Raw genomic sequence first — 20165 nt, 5'->3', positions numbered from 1 at the left:
CTCTGTAGGCTGCCTTTCTTTTCTTTTTTTTTTAAACAGGTGAACATATCCAAAACTCAACACAGTTTTAAAGTTTCACTGCATACATCTCTGAGTTTCACACCATGTAAAAATCAGGCAATAGCAGCAAAGCCCGAGTAATCAGAATCAGATTCTAAAACTCTGCACCAAGGAGGGAAAAAAATAATCAGTTGGTTTCTAATATACAGTTTTCTCTGCAACTGTATATTTTAAGAATAAAGAACTTTTGTCTTGAAGTGCAAACACACAAACCCTCCTCTACTGTATTTATACCCTACGGGGACACTGATTTCCTAACAACTCCAAAATAAAACAAGTGTCATTATTTATGTGCTGTGCTTCTGCAGTATCTAGTAACCCACAGCTCTGAGGGCACACTGGTATTTAAGGAATGAAGCCCCATAAAATGTAGGCTACAGAATGGGAAGAGTTTTGCTGTTTTCTTCCCATAAGTGAGACCTGAGTAAGGTGATTCCATTCAACCAGTCAAACACTTTCAGCGCTGGCAGAGTCCAGCAGGACTCCTGGCACGCTTTTGTTCATAAGCAACCTGACCTGCTCAAGCTGCAGTCAGAGCTTTCCACACCTTTGGAGCTCCTTTATCTCCTGTAATGTCTGTTAGATGATAACCAGAGTCCTAATATTCCCTCTCCACCCTGGGGAGAAGAATGGCCCTTTATTCTGAGAGAAGGCCTGCTGTTAATCTCCAGCTGTCAAGACCTCTGAATCTGTTTACCTGTCTGGGCACGCCCTCTGCTCATGAGAGGCAGGGTCTGGCACCACTTCCACACCCATCCTTGGAAAGATCAGCAATGGATGGTTAAAGGACCTGAACCACAGCTCAGCATGACTGATATGAAGCAGGAAAAACCAAAGACTGCTAAAGCTGCAGAGAGGAGAAGTTCACATTTTGCTCACAACACAGTCCAGTCTGAGCTGTACTCATTTATTTTCTGAGTTGCTGCAGCAAGTTAAATTCTCTGATGATAATGAGCAGTCACCAACTGCATCACCAACTCATTAAATCAACTCAGTATCCACTCATTAGCAAACACATTTATACTCTTTGGTTTTAAGACACACTGGCTAGCAAAAGCACAGCATATGATATTTGTTGGGGTATAATTTCTATTATTTTTGTTCTGATTTGTGGGAAACTATCCTTATGTAGTAGCAGCATGCCTCCCTCTGTCTTTTGACTGTGCTAGATTATACACAAAACCTGTTAATTTTAAAAAATACTCAGAAGATAAAGCCAGGGATCATTTTTCAGCACTTGCAAGACAGAGTTATGTAACTATACATAACAATGTATATTTAAACATGAGTCTGCTGTATATAGAGAGGTGAAGTGAAAGAATAGAGGAAAAGCAACAGAAGGGAAGACAAAACCCTTATACACACCAAAACAAAACACCGTTTTGTGATGCTTATTAATACAAAAAACAACTCCAACAATAACTTCCTCTTGGAAATACAATAAATACAGGATAATGGAATCTGTATCATATAAAGTGATATTATTTGTTGAATACTCCCCAGATGCACAACCAGTACACTTGATCTTATCAAACAGCACTGGAGTTTGTTGCAAGCACAGCTTTATAACCAGCTATTTTCTTACTGTAGTGGTGGCAGGGGAAATGTTTAAGAGGAAAATGTTTTGACTGCCATGCAATCAGACTGCCTGTAAGCAGTATATTCCGACCCTTAGAAAGTAGGGGAGATTTAATACAGCTCAACATTTCCGAGGGTTTGGTTTCTTCACAGCTCCTGGGCAGCACTATTGTTCTTTTCAAGGGCAAGACAATGAACATTAGCTTCCATCAGAGAAGAAAGGATGGGATTTCAAATGGTACTTTGGAGAAATGGTGAATGCTGCAGGGTGGGGATGGGGGATGCACTTTTCTATCTGTCAGATATGTTATGTCAATTTGCTCCTCAGCTGGTTATCAATAAAAATTGTTACTGAAATTTAAAGCTGGCCCAGATGCTCCACATTTCGTGGTTTTTTTTTTTTTTTTTTGGTCACAGGACGTTGGTTTTTTGGGTTTGGGCTTTTCTTTTTCCAGAGAACTAGATAAAAGGTGAGGGGTCGACGGCAAGAACATCTGCAGCTTCACACAGGCATCCCCGTGCAATGCCACCGGGGAGTCAGGCACAAAATAATTTATGGGAACTCCTCGCAGGCCACCTGCACACCCAAACGTCAGTGCCTGCACTCCAGCATCCTCTGCCAAATCCCGCACACCCCAACACGGGGAGGCGGCGGCAAAGCGGGAGAGGAGCAGGTTAATAAATAAAACCACGTTCCACTCTCTTGTGGCCGAGGGGAAGGAGCGGGGGCTCCGTTCGTCCCGCCGCGTTACATAAGGCGCGGCTGGCGGCGCCCGCGGGGATGCGCGCTCCGTGCCGAGGCAGCCCCGCAGGCAGCTCGGGAGCCTTCCCTGCGCTCCGTGCCGAGGCAGCCCCGCAGGCAGCTCGGGAGCCTTCCCTGCGCTCCGTGCCGAGGCAGCCCCGCAGGCAGCTCGGGAGCCTTCCCTGCGCTCCCGCCGCCGGGGCCGCGCTCCCCGCGGGCTCGGGGCCGCCGCACGCAGCCAGACACTGCGCCCATTACATAACAGCGGCCGCGCCTCCCCCGGCGGGCCCGGAGCGCCGCTCACATGCGCCGCGGTCACATGCCCAAACAGCTCGTTAAATCGCTGCCCGGGCAAAGGCGATTACAGCGCGGGGACCAGTTGGAAAGGTGGGAGCCGGCGCCTTGCGTTCGCCCGCATCCCCCCGGCACAGCGCCTGCCCCGCGGGAGCGGCCCCGGGCACCGCTGGGCACCGCTGGCACCGCCCTGCCCCCTCCTGCTGCCGCGGCTCTCACCCAAATCAGCCTCCTGGCACCCGTGGGGAGGGCTGGGCACCGGCCTCTCCTGTCACCACGCTGAGCACTCACACAATCCCACGATTGTTAGGGCTGGAAGGGACCTCTGGAGCTCGTCCGGTCCAACCCCCCTGCCTTGGTGACAAAGGAACGCGTCCAGGTGGGTTTTGAAATGCCTCCAGTGTCATCCGGAGGGATTTTCTGCGAACAAGGCAGGTGGTATTTAATAATGGATATATAGTGGCTGCTGGGAATAAAACGTGCTCCTCTCTGTGTCAAAGCCACATGCCCTCCAGGCAAGGGGGTCTCCCCGCCGTAGGATTGCATTCCCACGGTATGATATAAACATTTCCACAGGTATGACAGCCATGGATCACAGGAGTGTGAGGTTGACACGTGTCCCAGATCTCCTAACCAGCATCCATCTGGCTGCCTCAGAAGCTGGTAGCCACCCCAGCCACCCTGGGCAGCAGTACTTGTGTGCCACAGGCACGTTTGTAAGGGAGGGTGCTCCATAGAAGGTCTTCTGCTTTGTCTTTTGTTGGATCACCCCCTTGGGCTGCCGATTTTCGGAGCCACCTTGACCCAGAAATCCACCTTCAGGAGAACAGGCACTGCAAATCAAGTTGGCCAACACAGCAGGAAGAGTCTCTGGAGTCTGTACAACTCAAGAAGAGGCTCCTTTTGTGTATGCCAACATTGCAGCAAATTTCTAAAAGCGTGTTTTTTTCCAATAGAAGCCAACTTCAGAACAAGAGTTTACACAGTAAGCCAAGCTTAATAAATTAATTTTTTTTAACATGTCATCCCATTTTTTCCCCCCAACAAATCTTTCATTCACAAAGCCCAGGAGCACGCTCCTTGATTTAGGAGGAGAAGACGGGCGCCCTGCCAACCTGCGAGGTTCTGCACTGTCATACACAAAGTCCTGCTTCCACTTTCAGAGAGACCTTCTCTCAAGGTGAGTCACTCAGTCCCCTGGAGAGGAGCCCAAAACAGGAGTGAGCTTGTGCTACTTAAAAAGTACCCTGTGCTGCACTGACACGTGCCCAGGGTGGTGTTACCTCCCTGTGCAGCAAGCTCAGGGCAAGAGGCAGAGCTGTGCTCGAGTAGCCTGTCAGGTGGAACCTCAGTTCCCTTCCCTTGTCCTTCAGCAACCCTCCTCACCACCAAATAATCTGGAATTGCCAAAGCTCTGGGCCTAAACACAGCGCTCACCGAGTCACAAACAAGCATCAGGGCAATATATCTGTTGACCAATCTCAGAAAAAGAAAAAAAAAAAAAAAAGCCAGCTTCCCTAGGGTGGCTGTTGCTCCAGTCAGATGGGCAGTGGAACTTGTTTTAGCTGCACATGTGCTCTCCTAGCAGGAACGTGTGTGAAAGAGCCCCTTTGTGCAGGGCTGCAGCTGCCTGGTGCTGCTCTGCCACCTCCCGTGGCTCTGGAGGCCCCTGCTGGAAGACGGAGCTGGATGGGCACGGCAGTGGCAGGGCAAGACAGCAGCCACTTTTCAGCTGTGAAATGAACAGTTGAGAATCATGCAGAAGAGGCTTGAGAACACTCTTTTAATTTGTTCTGATTTTACTACCTCATGGTTCTTGCAGGGGGCAGAGCCCCAGCTGGCTCAATAGTAACATCACACTGCATAGGGCTTAGCAGCAAAACAGACAGATAGTGATCAAAGTACTGAACTTAAGACACAGAAGCCATAAACTGTGGGGTAGATCAAAAGAAAACATTACTCCAGCAACATTTCCTTTGCTGCTCGCAAATAAAGTCTTTCTTCAGCTAAAAATCAGGGGAAAAAAATAAAGAAAAAGAAAAAAGCATCTGCAAAAATAGGAAAGAGATAGTTTAAAGAGACAAAGGAATTGTTTCTTTCCTTTCAAATTGTTTATAGCTTAAAAAATAGGTTAAATACATGATGAATTAAAGTATATATCAAATAGTTGATTTCTTAGGGGTTTTTTACTTTTTTTTTTCTTTAAAAAGGGAAGTAAAAGACCTGCATTTAGAGTACCCAGTGTGCTAGAATTTGCTACTGAGTTAAAACAAGCTCTTTCAGTATTGCATGTATGGAAATAATATCTTTATATAAACAGCTTCATCTAAGTCAAGTGGCTCCCTGCAGACCACACTGGGGACAGCAAACCCTTCTCAGCAGCCTGGCTGAGCATCAGGTGGGACTCCAGGAGGAGCCAGTTCAGCTGCCACCTCCCAGCCCTGTGCCCACACGCAGCCAGCACTGCTCTCACCTGATGCCCTGCACAGGCACAAACAGCTACCCACCTTGCCCAGATTTCTGCAGTACAAGTTACTCATTTCTGTCTAATCACACCCCAACCCCAAGTAATCTCCTAAACTTGCTGCTCTGACTGATGTTTTGGGTTGTTTGGGTTTTTTTTGGTCATGAAAACATTTCCCCACACAGAACAAAAATCCAAACTCAAGCAATAAAATCGGAGGTTTTCCCAGGCATGATGTTATTTGCTGTAAGAATACTTAAATATGAAGGAAAAGAAGAAATGGTTCAACTTCCATTTTCCAAACAGCCCTTTCTAAGTCCTTATGGCTGGTTTTATTGTGAGAATTATCATGACTACAACAAAGTACCAGCAACAACCAGGGCAAATTTAATAAAGACTGTGATATATAACCAGAACAATTCTCTGTGCCATCCTGGGTGAATTTACTGACCAGCCCAAACTTTATTGCTAGCAGTGAATTACCACTGTTAACACCCTCTGCCTCACAAAAGCAACAGAGTTAATGTGGGTCTCCTTGCAAAATTAAGAATACTTAGGCTGCACAGTCTGTTCTCCAGGAACATTTTTTAGCCCCTTCGAAAAAAAACTGTAAAAGCAGAACTTCCCAACGATGTGCAGGGCTTCCAACATTTGTTTAAATGCAAAGGTTTTCATTTTTAGAGAGCCACAGTCAAATATTTGTATATTTAGAAGAGTTTGGTTTCTTAAAATGCTGAACTGCACCCAGCAGAGCAGCCTGGGAGGAACCTTAGAGGTGGGAACCTCTAACTGGTCACAGCTGAGAAAACACCTGGTTCAAGGGAAGCTTGTTGTTCCTCTGGAAGCAGTAAGGAGTCTTAAAACTGAAAGACCTTAGAGTTAAGGTTATCTAAATTTCTTTTGCAGCAGAGACAGGCAGACTGGTATCCAGCCCTACTGGATGGAGGGTTAATAGGACACAAATGCTACTGTAGACAGCTAAGGAGTCAAAAAATCAAGTTTTTTGCAAGAAAAAGGAGAAAAGTAGTAAAAAAATAAGTCAGGGGGAAGGGTAAAAAGCTTGAAGGAAAAAGGAATATAAGGAGACTTTGCTGGTGTAACTGCTCAGTAACTGGGGACAAAATGTTTTGGACAAGTCTGCCAAAAGGAATTTTCGGAGTGACAAGGCGCTGTTCCCAACCCCCAGTGACAGCTCTGTACCTGGAGTTACCAACACCAGTCCCACCCTGATGAGCACATTTCCCCAGCTGAGGGCCACCCCTGGCAGCAGAAAGGATTTCCTAATGTGAGCTCTGAGTATTCTGCTCTTTTCCCCACGAGCTGCAGAGGTCAGTTAACCATAAATGAACCTGGCTTTTATTTCAGTAAATAAACACATGCATAATCCAGCAAAGCATACTTCAAACTCTGGGATTTGCAGAGTAGAATTGGAAGAACAGACACTCTTAAGACTCAGAGAAATCCCATATAAACTATTTGTAATTAAAAAATCTCATGATTTTCAAGCCAAATCTCGTGATTTGTTTGTGGCCTGACTCAGGGTTTTCAGTACTTGGGGCTGGCAACTCTGACTAAGCAGGGATATGAAATAAGAGCGAGAGTGACTGCCCGCCAGGCTTCTGTTTTCCTGGGACAGAAGACAAAGCAGCTCTGACAATTCCAGCTGGCAATACCATCCAGGCACTCCTCCAAGGCCAAACATGCTGGGTAAAATCCTCATCAGACCAAAAAAAAAAAAAAAAAATCCCTATCAGAAGCAGTTACTGTGGTTGCTTAATAGCTGTTTTCCAAAGTTCAATACAGCATATATTTTCTTTTTCTTGAAAAGGGGGAGATGGGCCACATTACAGACAAATCCCTTGCCAGATGTCATTAGTGATGAAGTCCCTTAGAAATTACATCAGTTTGAAACGAATCAGAAAACAGTGAGTTTCCATTTCCTCCTCCTGCCTGGCTAGACAGAGACCTTGGGATCAGCTTTCATCCACAGCCTGGAATCAGCCCTCCTCTGTGTCTTGCTTGGTGTGGCAGGGGTGTTAAGCAAGTAATTGCAACCATTAAAAAGAAAAATAGCTCACTTGCTCCTGCTCCCCATCCCTGTCAAATAGCAGCTCCTTCATTAGGCTTCCCAGGAGCTGTCTCAGCACTCTGCAGGAGATTCTCCCTGCTTCTGGTGGAGGTGGGTGCATCCAGCTGTGGCACACATCTGCAGCCACCACCCCTGCATGCTCCTGCTGATGCCAAACCAGCAGCTGTCCCCTCTCTCCTGACGACCCCAAGTGTCCCCTCACACCTGGTATCTGGTAAGACAGCCTGGGCAGGGAGTGGAATCTAATCTCCAGCCCTGTGCATTGCCCAGCCCTCCCTCTGCCTGCTCACAGGGTGATGGGTGAGGAGCAGAAGCACACAAAGAGGTTGAGGAGAAGGGCCTTGCTGGTTCTTAGTGCTTTTGCTGTCCCTGGTAAGGCAAGAGCATGCCCCATCCTGGATCTGAAAGGAATGCATCTTTAATTCTTTGTGCTTGGACTGACTAAACCAGAACAATATCATAAACTGATGTTTTCTGTAGAACCTCAGTGCCTGAAACACATTTCTGGATCGTAAATCTTGGACTAGAGCAGTTTATGCAATGCCACCTATTCATGCTGCCCTAAGTAACCATAACTAACCATTCCATTATAATGAGTCCATTATCCCCTGCTTTATTGTATTTTCTCTTAAAACAGAGATCAAAGATTTGGATCTAGTGGCATCATGCCGATTTCATTTTTATTACTGGCTCCCTAGGTCTATCATAAATATTCATTGGCCATCCTTAATACAAGGCATTGAATTCTGCTCACTGCTATCTCTGGTGCGACTGCAAAGTACAAACAGGGTTGTTGCTCAAACATATTAAATAAAGCAGCAGCAAATTCGTGATAGACAACAACAACAACATCAACAACAACATAAAAAACCCAACAACAACAACAACAACAACAACAAAAAAAACCAAACAAAAAACATAAACAAAAAACCCCAAACCACCCAGAAAACAAAAGAACCCTTTTCCCCTTCCAAGGAAATTCAAAACCAAAGGAGACATTTTCCCTTGCCCCCTCCAGGACTACTGCAGACATTTGCCTGCTGTGGGAATTGAGCTGTGCAGCAGCAGCAGCAGCAGCAGCTGACCTGCTCCCACAGACAGGAGATGTTTCTGAAAAGTCCACAGTTGCCACACTGTGGTCTCTGTGATACTGCAGCACTCTCTGTGCTTCCCAGCAAGAATTATAACCATTACCTGGCAGTGGTACTGGAACTGCTCATAAATGTGGCCTTTTCATATAGGAATTAATTCTGAGAGGGGAGTGGGAAGAGTGTGGGGACAAACATCTTCCAGAATCATAGTCAGGAAAAAGGTTTATGCAGTTTCATTCTCCTAACTCCCAAAAAACCTTGTAACCATCCCAAACATCAGGGTGCCTGCAATTTGTTTCTCTCACATGTTCCTCTGAACTCCCTTCCCACCTCGGTGTAGCTCCCAGGGTATTGAAAGCCCTGTTGCACCCATGTCAATTGCTCCTGCTCTGCAAATAAGCACAAAGGCTCCTTGGGATGTCAGCTGGGCACTTTGAACAACCACCAATCACTAAAATTAGGGTGGCCATGGGAATTATGTTTTTATTCCTGTTAAGTAACTCTGAGAGCATTAACACGTATCATTCTAAACAAGACTATCTACTCCATTAAAACCAAAATATGCTAAATAAACCAAATTAACATTCTAATATTTATCTTCTAATATAACTCCACCATGGAGGTAAAAGAGAAAGAGAAGGAATAGGAATAAATAAACTAAAATAAATATTTATATTTATGAATCTATCCTCACACAAAACTCCACACACCTGGAGACATGAACCATATGATAAAACTGTTGACTCATTTTACACAATAACTTACACCATATCTTTGGTCATTTACCTAGTCCTTGCCAATCTAAGATCTGCTAGAACCTTCCACTAAATTTCTAAAAATCTGCTTTATTCGTAATTTAAGATATAAATAAAACCAATCAGGGAGAAAACTTTGATCCTGATATCTTCATGATGTAGAATTTGATTCAAAGAGCTATAGTGAGCATGGAATTTGACTTCCAGATGTTCTGAAGTCTTTAGTGAAATTAATTTCAACTGTATTCAAAACAACTAGAAAATCTATTTGCTGTTGTTTACAAAAAGGATCCTGATCAGTTCCATGAATATTGTACCTGAGTAAGGTGAGATGAATCATCCTCAGAGCTCTAACAGTTTCATTTATTAAACAGCTCTCTTCTCTTGCACTCTTTTTTATTTGTTTTTAATGAATAGCAATATCAATAGAGAAGGATGTCAGACAGTTTGCAGGCAGTTAAGATTTTCTTGCTGGTTTGCTCTTCTTAAGATCACATCCATAGAAAAGTGTTAATGTGAAATAAGAAGGGCAACCCCCCCTATGTCCCATACACTGTGTAAAGGGCAAATTGGTCATTTGAAGTTCAGAGTAAGGAGCAAGCTACTCCAGTTTTATTGGTTTGGTTGATGCTGTTTTAATCAGTAGCTACAAAAAATATTTTACAGCATTGGATGCTCCTTTAGAGGAGAGATGATGTATGTGAGAAGGGCAGATGATATAAGTTCCAAAATAATTTATCAATCAGGATTTGGGACTTATTATTTCCGAAAGAAAACTGGATAACAACATACCATAATCTTAAAATTTGATAAATATGCGCTGCTGAGAGACTACAATCTTTTGGATGAAATGTGTTAACAACCAAGTGTTTTTACAGCCTGGGCATCCTGCCATTAGATTTGTTTGTGACTTGAAGAACAAACAAACAAAGAAAAAATAACCAAGGTTTTGAAACAAAAAAGAGTAAGTACCGGAGAGTAGTGAGCACCTCTGCTCACTGAACTATCACCCGAGACAGAAGTACCTTTAGGTCTCTGGAGATCCTTTATTTGCATCATGGTGAGTTAACAATTATGCATATTAAAGAGAGGGCAAAATCATGACTGCAATGCCTGTGCTCACTGCCCCTTCAGCAGATTAAACTGCTCTTGCCTTTTACTAGATCAGGACCTGCACTTTGTAGGGTGTCAGGAGGGCTGTCTCCTGAGCTACCTGTCCTTGATACACGACTTTGAGTTTCAAGTTCTTGTCCAGCTCAACAAGGGCAGTGCATTCCACCTGAAACCACCCCGGCACAGACCCTGTAGGTGCCTCACAACTGGCCCAAGCACAGTGGCTCTCAACAGGCTTCTGAAGGTGACACAAGCAGGTGACAGTCCAAAGCTGGAGCAAATCTCTAGGACCTGTTACTTACAGAAAAAAAAATATCCCCTTAAAAATAAGTCACACTTGTCATGTACCCAGCTCTCCCAGGTTTTTGCATCGGTAACAAATGGACGTGATCGAAAATCCAGCAGAATATCTGGGGGCTGTCCAGCAGCATTGTGCTTTCAGTCCAGAGCAAGGCACATCACAGGAGGGAAAAGGGGTACCCCAAAGATGAGAGATGCTAATTCCGAATATTCTGGTTGATGCTGCCTGTCACAGCCCCAGAAATGTGCAGCAATAACAACACAACAGTGGCTGATGGCCTGAGGCTCTGAGCACTGTGGCTGACAGCACCTGGCTAGAACAAACAACACCATCACCATCACATGCCTCCTGGTGTCCCTTTGCTTAATTATCCCAGCTTGAAGCCTAGAGGGGGAAAAGTGAAACTGTGCTCATTTGTTTTTCTGTAGGTTTTCTCTCTTTTGTAAAATGTCAGTGTGTGGGTCTAATGAGAAATTACCACACTTTCAGGTTCTGACCACGTCCAGTGTTTAGTCTTGCATATCTGAAAGCTCTGGTGCTGCTGCCACTGCAATTACTGGCTCAGAGGATTCAGGGCAAGAGCAAAGCTTGAATCCTGTGCTGCAATGATCTCCTGGAGGCTTTGGTTCTGCAGCTGATAACCACCTACACACAAAGCATCTCCAAGACTGAGGGGTTTGTCCCACCTGTGTTTGAGTTTTCACTCATCATTTAACTCCCATGACAAAGCCACAACAGCAGTTTTTTGACCATACCAGAAGTGCTGGTCCACAACCAGGCTGGCACTGCTGGAGATAACCAAACATTCTTCCTCCATGCACCTCCAAGTCCCTCCCTGTGAGTTGGTTTCCTAAGGACTGAGTTTTTAATGCAGGACCCTTAAAAAGTGTCCCTTATCAGCTAAAATAGATAAGAGATTTTAAAAAAATTTCAAGCACTGAGCATGCATGTTCTCCTGTGGTGTTTCTGACCCCCTATCACCTTGCAGGCACACTGAGCCAAGAGAGGAGAATGGCCTGTTGTCAACAGGGAAAAACAGGCCAGTGCACAGGTATTTTTATAACTCAGCACAAATAAAACTGACAGCAGAAACAGGGAAAAATTAAATGTAATTCTTCAAAATGCCTGCAGTGCCACTAACCCAAAATGTAGTAGTAACACAAATAAAGGAATTTGGATCCTGCTCTCCCATTTAAAAGCAACATTCTTTTGAGGTATGATACATTCAGCAAGCAACACATTTTCAGAATTATTCTCTTTTTCCTCCTCTTTTTTTTTTTCACCTACAAATGCTGTTTATCTGAATGCTGCCTAATTTGCACATGCAAATAAGTCAAACCATCTTGAAAAGATGAGGCTATAGAATAGAATGCAGTTTAAGTTGAGAATGTCTGTGATTCAATGAGCTGCAATGCTGGGACACTGTAGTGGCTCCCAAAATCTCCTGGCTTCTAAAATCCATTGAGGCCATTTATCCCAGCAGAAAAAGATCTGCAGCTCCCACTGGCTTCAGCTTGCCTGGTAGATCAAAACAAAAATAAACTGGCACGACTGCTTTTGACAAACTCACTGGAGTTTTGTCAACAGCTCCACATGAAAAGATTAAGTTCTTCTGGCACAAAATGACCAAGAGCCAGCAGTGGCCATATCTGGGACCACATCTTACAGGAATAAAATACATCTTTATTTCCACCAAAGCTGTACTGTTTCTTTCACATGTATATTTGGTGTTCCTGCAGACAAAGGGGAGAGGACAGCTCACATTTCATATCTAAAGTTGAATGTAGAAACATTAACCCTGCAAAACAAAAGGCCACAGAGCTACTTCTATGATTTTCTAGTACAAATGTCTAAGAGAAACCCCAATATTTTTCACGAGTTTTTCCAAAAAAGGCAAAAAGCTCAACTACTTATTTCTGACAATTAAGCAGCTTACAGAGTATTTGTTCTACTGACACTTAAAATGCAGTTTTCAATTATTTATACTGAAGTTCAGCACCTAAAAGAGGAAGAAGAAGTATAAAGTGTGAGCTCTGCAGCCCAGGCACCCCTTCCTGAAGGGTTCCATTCATTTACAGTCGTGGTTCTCAAAGGAGCTGCCTTAGGGAGGGGCACACGGGCCTGGATTCTGCCACATTCTGTAACACCCTCCCATCCCCTAGCACATCTGATCAGATGTAATATACACATGGTAACAGAGAGGATATTTTTCCCCCAGAGGTGCTGACCTGATTTATGAACAGCTGGGAAATCAGCAGGTTGTCCATACCCAAGGCATTTTTTTTGTCATGCCAGGAGCTGGAGTCAGGCAAGAAGTCCACATGAGCACCATTAGATCAAGAGTTCAACAACTTCATCCAATTCACTGGGCAGGGTTCTGAACCCTCTCTGAAGATGCTGGACCACCCTTCCTGGCCCAGCAGCTCTGTTGTATGGACAGACACTTTAGCAGGGCAGCAAGGTAATGCTAAGCTTTTAAACTGCTCCAGTCATTTGGAAAGTGAGCACACATCAGTGTACATGTCTCAGGTGCTTTTGGAAATGTTACTCAGATTCAAACTGAGGTGTATAAATAGGTCTAGAGGCAACATTCACACAGAAATTAAACTGGTATCAAGCACTATGGTGAAACACAAAAAGATATGCCTAAATAAATTCAAAAATCCCAGTCCAAGATCCTTCTGGTTTTGCAAAATGAGTATAAAAACTGCCAGTGATTCTAACCCCAATTATGGATGGGGCACATCTAGTCCAAGCACAGTCCTTTCTGTCCCTCCTGCTTTTCTTCTCAAATAGTCAGTCTGAAGGAAGCTTTAGATAAATACATTTAGATACTGTAGTAGCTATCTGAACAGAGGCAATGTGAACTCCCCCCACACCCTGCTTTCCCCAAGTGTTTTAACACTGCTCTGGAAGAGAGGGGCTGTAGATCAGGTTTCACTCCAGTTGGTGCCCTAATCAATACAAACAGGGCTAGGACTCAATGCCAAACTCCCAGGAGATTGCAATAATCACCCACAATTACTTATGAAAGCCAATCAATGGCCAGGAGGTTTTATGTCTCATTTATATACCTTAAATCAAACTTCTGAAATTAAACTTTGATTCCCAGCATGATTAGATGTTGTGGTGCTAAGCAAGACAAGGCACAAGTGAGTGCTGCCTCAGAGGCTGACTGCCAGGAAATCCAAGGATGTGGAGCCAGGAGAGCACCAGAGACCTGAAACTCACCACCAAGGGGAGGTGCAACAATAGAGCTGACATAGTGGATGCAATAGGTATAAAATCAGTGAAATAAGCTCCTACTCCTATCTTGCCTCCTGTTCCTTCAGCAAATGACATAGGCTACCTTCCAGTGGTCAAATGAAGGACCAAGACAGTAGAAGGTGCTCAGTGGTGGGAATTGATGTAAAGAGAGAGCAGGAAATTTTACTTCATTATTTCATCCTTCATTATTTCATCCTTCTTTCTCACTGTGGGAAAATCTGCAGAAACTGGAGGTTGACCGTTTCTGTCAGGTTTATCACAGAAAATACAATTTGATGGGTGATTAGCAAACTCTGGCTTCCCGTCAAAATGTCCCATGTCCCCCTGTAGCTTTCTTCTGGTTATGACCATTATGTATTTACTACTATTTTTATTTTTTTTTAATATCTGCATGCCATAGTTAAATAACTTTGCAGGCAGTGAGATCATAGCCCAAAAAAAGATGGGAAACACGCACATGAGGCTATTCATTGTGCTATTTTTACTGTTCTTTAGTCCATGGCATTGAACAATGACTCATAAGAGTAGCAAGCCAGAGAAGCACTTGCAAAGCATATCCAAGCTTGTTTATTCACATATTTGTTTGCACTGATTCATCACATTCCTCAGTGTAAAACCAATGGGACTCCAGAGGAAGCACAAGGGAGAAATTCTGTTTAGAAAGAGCTTTTCCACCCACCATGCCTCCCCAGAATGGTGGAGGTCACATGAGGGATTTGGGAATACCCCTCCTTTACCCACTCCTGGAAACAGAGTCCTTACAGACCTATGGAGCCCATTCCCTCTGATGGGAATTCCCTCCCTTATCTGTCTCCCTTTATCAGCAGCCAAAGCAGGGTACAAGGAGCAACTAAAACAAGGAAATCTTCTTGCTTGTTTCAAGTCCTACATTGAAAGTGTTGCCTTTTTTCCTCCCCTGTAGTCCTGCAATGAGGTTAACTTATGGTGGGTCTATGTAATTCTTTTAGAGAGGTCTGGCAAAGGTCAGTTACAAAAGCAAATTATTTCTCCCATGTGATGCAGTGGTGTTATCCACCCAGAATGCTATTAGAATAAATATGAATAATAATAAAGAAGAATAATAAATTTCATGATTGAATAATAATCATTATAATATTATCATTCATAATTTGAATAATAATCATAATCAAAAATTTTTCCCTGTGAAATTCTCTTTATGACATGAGAAAAGAATTTGTCTGCCCAGGCCTAACTACAGTTTTCTTTGAGGAGGAGGTGAAGATGGGGTTGGTTTCCTCTGCTTACACTGGTTATTTTTGCACAGGGCAGGTCTGATGTCAGCACTGAGAAATTAGATGATAACTCCATGATTCATATTTAAGAGTGAATAATGCTGAAAGGGTTTGGGGAATACCCAGAAATACAGATATGAGGAAATTACACAAAAAACACTGGGATCAGACTCAGAATGAGCAGGGACAGCTGACATCTACATCTGAATCTGCCTACTGATAGCCAAAGGAACAGGCAAAATGAAAGAGGCATTTGAAAGACTTGGTTTTGCAAGAGAAAACTGGGCAATGAGGGGAGAGAGGAATGCAAGAAATAATCAGACACTTACAGAGTACAGACTATGTCACTTCTTCCCAAAACTGGCAGCTCTGTTTAAACATTGCAGATTTCCTTTCACACATTTGGGAGCATTAAAAAGCGTGTGGAGTACAAAAGTCTGGCACCACAGGCAGCAGGGAAAAACTGTACAATTGCAATTAAAAATCCCTATATTTCCATTGATTTTATGGTGAAGTTGGGTGTGACAAATTAAGATTAATCTCCAGAAATAGAGAATATCCAATATATAATAATTTTACATAGTAATACTTGCCACTGCTAATTCTTTTCATCTTGCTTGCCTTGACTCTTATCAAGTCCCTCACACAGAACTATGTAAGGCAGAGAGTTTCTTTTGTTCCAAACCAACTTGCTACCTTACCACATTGTTCCTAGGACACCAGGTTATCTCTAAAACATGCACAAAACTGAAACCATGTCAGATTCTGTTATTAATACGGTGCTGTTAGTTCTATATTTAATATTAAAGTGGAAGCAGTACCTCTTCTGCAAAGTTGGTTTTCTTGTCAAGCATTTCTCGTAAAGTTTGAAGGATTTTAATGCAGAGCTTTTCTTCTTTCTCCATTAGCTTCTTTGTGTGATTAATCAACCTGAAAGTAAAATATTAAAACTTAAAGAGCATTGCACATTGTTGCTAAGCCATGCTGCAATTTCTTTATGTAAAAATTGTCCATCACTATATTTTTCCTCAAGGAAAGGAAATAAAAATGGACAAGAGAAATCATAATTAAAAAGGAAATGGGACTTTCAAGGTGTTAAGAGATTTTTGTGTCAATTTGCATATCTTACTGCCCATACAGAAGACAGAATTCTCCATCCACTTTTTTTGAGGGTTTACAGTTTAAGATCCAGACTTGCTATTTCATCCTTTCTTTATTTAAAGGTAAGTTATTTTAACCTTTATTTAAAGTGTTCACCATGCATCTTGCAAACTTTAAAAGCTACAACCTTTACACCTTCCAATTTTTATGATGGTTATAATACATTTATGATATAATTAGCCAACAGTATTCAGCCAAAAGGATTCCAAAAAATCTTACATGGAAACATTCAGAAATACAGACATTTGGATGAAACATAATTGTTGTTTACATTCACACAACCACTTGACAAGCCAGAAAACAAGGTCCATTTCTGTCTCCAGCTATGACTGTGACAGGAGTTTGGATTTCAGTCAGCTGAAGCCAATACCAGAAACAGCCTTTCTGTCTTTGTGCAGAACAGATCTGTGCACAGGTCCTTGCACTGGTTCACACATTGTTGGAAAAATGTTTGTGAAAATGGGAAGGGAGGAAATCTGAAGGCCTTGGACAGGTTTTGGTTTGGTTTTTTTTTTTTGCATTTTGATGCTGGCTTCAAACAGGACTTTGGACAGAGGACATGAGATGAGATAATCTCAAAATTTAATTTTTATTTTTTTAATTTTTCCAAACATACAAAGCATATTGTTATAATGCTACCTCTGCAGAATATGCAAATACCCAAGGAATCAGGAGGGCTGCCAAATGCATTCATTTCCCCCAAGTTATCTCTGTGTAAATTATAGTTTCTCAAGGGCAGGGAGGGCATCTCACTTGAGGACTAATAAAAAATTTGCAAGACTCTATTCCAATGCACAGACTGCAAATAAAACATCTAATAATTCAAGACCAGATAGGGGTCCCAGTGAAATGTATTTTCAAAGAGCTGTTGGCAGTTTAAAATAAAAATATCAATTTGCTGTACCAAAAAAAAAGATCCAACAAAAAACCCACGAGCCTTGAGCAGCCCACTGCTTCATTATGAATTCTTGAAAATTCTGCTATGGAAAACCTAAGTTTCTGTTGTAGATTTGGTGAAATGTAATAGCAAAGTGGCCCATTGAGAAAACAGAAGTAGGTTGAGTCTGCCACAATTTTAACAAGCCACTAACATCCCATTTCTAGCAGGTAAGGCAAGCAACCCCTCTCTCTATGCTCTCCAGACAACAAAACTGCTGAGAAAGATAAAATATGGATCAAAAGACCTCACTTTAAGCTTTCAACAGTAAACTTGGTCACCTGCATGCTTAAGTCTCTGCTGAAAACCAGAGGTAAACGCTGTTGAAAAAGTTCAAACCCTGCCATCTCCTTTCCCAAAGAAGCAATCAGGCCCCTCTGCACACCACTTACTTGGACATGAAAGCGCCACATCTTATTCTGGCATCACTGCCCTCGGGGAACAGGAGCTCTGGGCTGTGCAGCACATCAACCAGCACCGAGAACTCAGCTTGCATCATGGGTGTGAACTGCTGCTCCAAGGAGGACACCACGTCCTGGGGAGACAGGAGAACACCCAGAACTGCAGGAGAACTACACCAACATGCTGAAGAGTCGCACGGCTTGCTGTGATGCACTGCTTGCCCCACTGTGATGCCCAGCTGTAAAGCCACCTCAAGCCTTTCTTCACACCACTCCTCGTGCAGGGCAAGGGACACAAGGTGCCCATTATTACTCCCTTTCAAATTTCTCCTCTGCTGTAGTGCTCACAAAACCTGTGGCAACAGTTAGGATGATGGTGTGCTGGAAAAACAATGCTCACCACACACAGTTAATGTGTCACCTCAGGTGTTGTGTCCTTGGTGTTTAGGACCCCTCCATTTGTCTGGGTCCTGCTGTTTTCTCAGGTCATAAACCCCTGATGTTGTTTAGGCTCTACATGCACAAGGTGATCTCCATCTCACGGCAACCTCCAGTGACATAAACATGACCTAAAACTCCAGTATCTCCTCTGCAGCCAGAACAGGACCTGTGGCCATAAAAAGGCAGAGAGGAGATGCTGTTCTGTGGAGAACTTCAAGGAGAACACAATTTGAATATTGTGTGCTGTTGTAGGCACCACGATGTAAGTGTCCAAAGGAGGGACATGGAGGTGGTGAAGGGCCTGGAGGTGAAGCCACACAAGGAGCAGCTGAGGGCACTTGGTCTGTTCAGCTGGAGAAGAGCAGACCGAGGTCAGAGCTCAGAGCACTTCTGCAGTGTGAGGAAGAGGAGGGGCAGGCCCTGATCTCTGCTCTGTGTGACAGGGACAGGACCTGAGGGCACAGCTGGAGCTGTGTCAGGGGAGGGTCAGGGTGGATATCAGGAAAAGGTTCTTCCCCCAGAGGGTGCTGGGGCACTGAACAGGCTCCCCAAGGCTGGGGAGTGGTCACAGCCCCAAGGCTGCCAGAGCTCCAGGAGTGTTTGGACAGTGCTCTCAGGGATGCACAGGGTGGGATTGCTGGGGATTGTCCTGTGGCCAGGCCGGGGGTTGGACTCCATGATCCTTATGGGACCCTTCCAGCTCAGCTCATTTGTGATACCTCCAACCCCTTTCTGACTTCTTTAGGAGCCAAATTCTGATCTTGAAGAGCTGAGCCTTTTCAGGCATCCCCACCCAGAAGTGCAGTGGCTTCTCTCATCCAGCACTAAAAATGCACTGGGCCTGTCCCTGGTGTTTTCAACATCTGGCACACAGGAGATGCCTGCAGTCCCACTGCTGCCCAAGCCATTTGCTATTTCTGTACCTGTAGTTTCTCTATGATATTCCTGTAATCCCAGGCTGGCCCACCAAGAGCTTCCTTGAAGCGAGGTCCGCTGCGGGCTGACATCCTCCAGCCCATGGCTGCCCTCTGCACCATATTGGAGTGACTCTTCATGAACAAGGTGTTCACCTGGCTGTCCAAATCCACTGGAATCGCAATCCCACGGTTCTTTGCTTTAATAGGAATGAAAAACACAAGGCATTTACAGTGGCAAATCTTGAAAATCTTATAGAGATTATGGCATGCAACGGCCTGATCTCATTGAAGTTAAGGGGCAGGGTGATATCATTTCAACAGGTTTTAAAAATAAGCATCCTAAAAATAAGAACCCTTAAAAATAAGCATATCTAAATGGTAGAAATCTGCCATAATCTAGTTAAAGAAAGCAAGCTGTACTATTTTAAATGAGATGAGAATCATTTCCAGTATTTATTTTCACAGACACATTTTTTTTAAACAGAATAATTTTTCTACTAACTTGAAAAAAAATCCAGAGATATTAATAAGAGTAACAAAAGGAGCATATGTTATTTCAACAGTTAGTTTTACTCTATTCAGAAGCAAATTTTGAAATTTTTCTTTCTAGTGGACATATACACATTTTTCCAATTTATCCCAAGTACTCTCTATAGCTTTACTGTATGTTCCTCTTGTGAAGACCTTGAGGAACCAAGTGCATACAAATGAAATTTGAAAAAGACTGTCTCCTTCTCTCTGGGTTTCCTTTACTGCTAAACCCTAGATTCCTGGATGGTGCCTGGATGCCACTGCAATATATCCAGTAGTTAATAAACATCTGATAGTCCAGCTGATAGTTAAAAAAAATTAAGCAATAGCTAAAAATTGCAATTTTTTTTTTCTTTTTAGACCTTAGAGGCAGGAAATGACAATAGAGAGAGAGTATCAGAATTTTTAAAAAAATGAGAATAGACTTGCAGGAATTCTTGCAGGGCATCCACTATTAACCTACTACGGCATCCTGAACTGGTGTTTGAAAAGGAAGGTTGAAAGGCAGGGTTGGAAGGTATCTGCCCTCTCCCCCAGTAAAATCTCTGTGTTAGCTGCTCCTTTCCATCCCACTGGAGATCAGAGTGATATTGTTCTCTGGATCAGCATGAGTAGTCTGAAATTCAACCAATAAACAAGAGTTTGCCACATCCCTGGAAGTGTTTCGGGCCAGGCAGGATGTGGCTCTGAGCAAGCTGGGATAGTGGAAGGTGTCCCTGCCCATAGCAGGGGGTGGAGCTGGATCCTGTTTAAGGTCCTTTTCAACCCAC

The 20165-nt window shown here is 43.5% G+C and overlaps 1 protein-coding gene across 3 annotated transcripts in view; it reads right to left on the bottom strand.

Annotated features, from left to right (window-relative positions):
* ITPR2 (inositol 1,4,5-trisphosphate receptor type 2) overlaps nucleotides 1-20165 on the bottom strand; it is a 243028-nt gene that overhangs the window by 96796 nt on the left and 126067 nt on the right. For all 3 annotated transcript variants that reach the window (XM_084205579.1, XM_084205580.1, XM_084205581.1), the window contains 3 exons: nucleotides 18871-19061; nucleotides 17498-17640; nucleotides 15829-15937 (listed from right to left, as the gene is read on the bottom strand). In XM_084205579.1, the coding sequence (XP_084061705.1) occupies nucleotides 15829-15937; nucleotides 17498-17640; nucleotides 18871-19061 (443 nt within the window). The remainder of the gene's footprint in view (nucleotides 1-15828; nucleotides 15938-17497; nucleotides 17641-18870; nucleotides 19062-20165) is intronic.

The sequence above is a fragment of the Fringilla coelebs genome (genome assembly GCF_963513975.1).
Source record: "Fringilla coelebs genome assembly, chromosome: 5".
NCBI lineage: Eukaryota > Metazoa > Chordata > Aves > Passeriformes > Fringillidae > Fringilla > Fringilla coelebs.
This window is presented reverse-complemented; position numbering and strand designations above follow the sequence as displayed.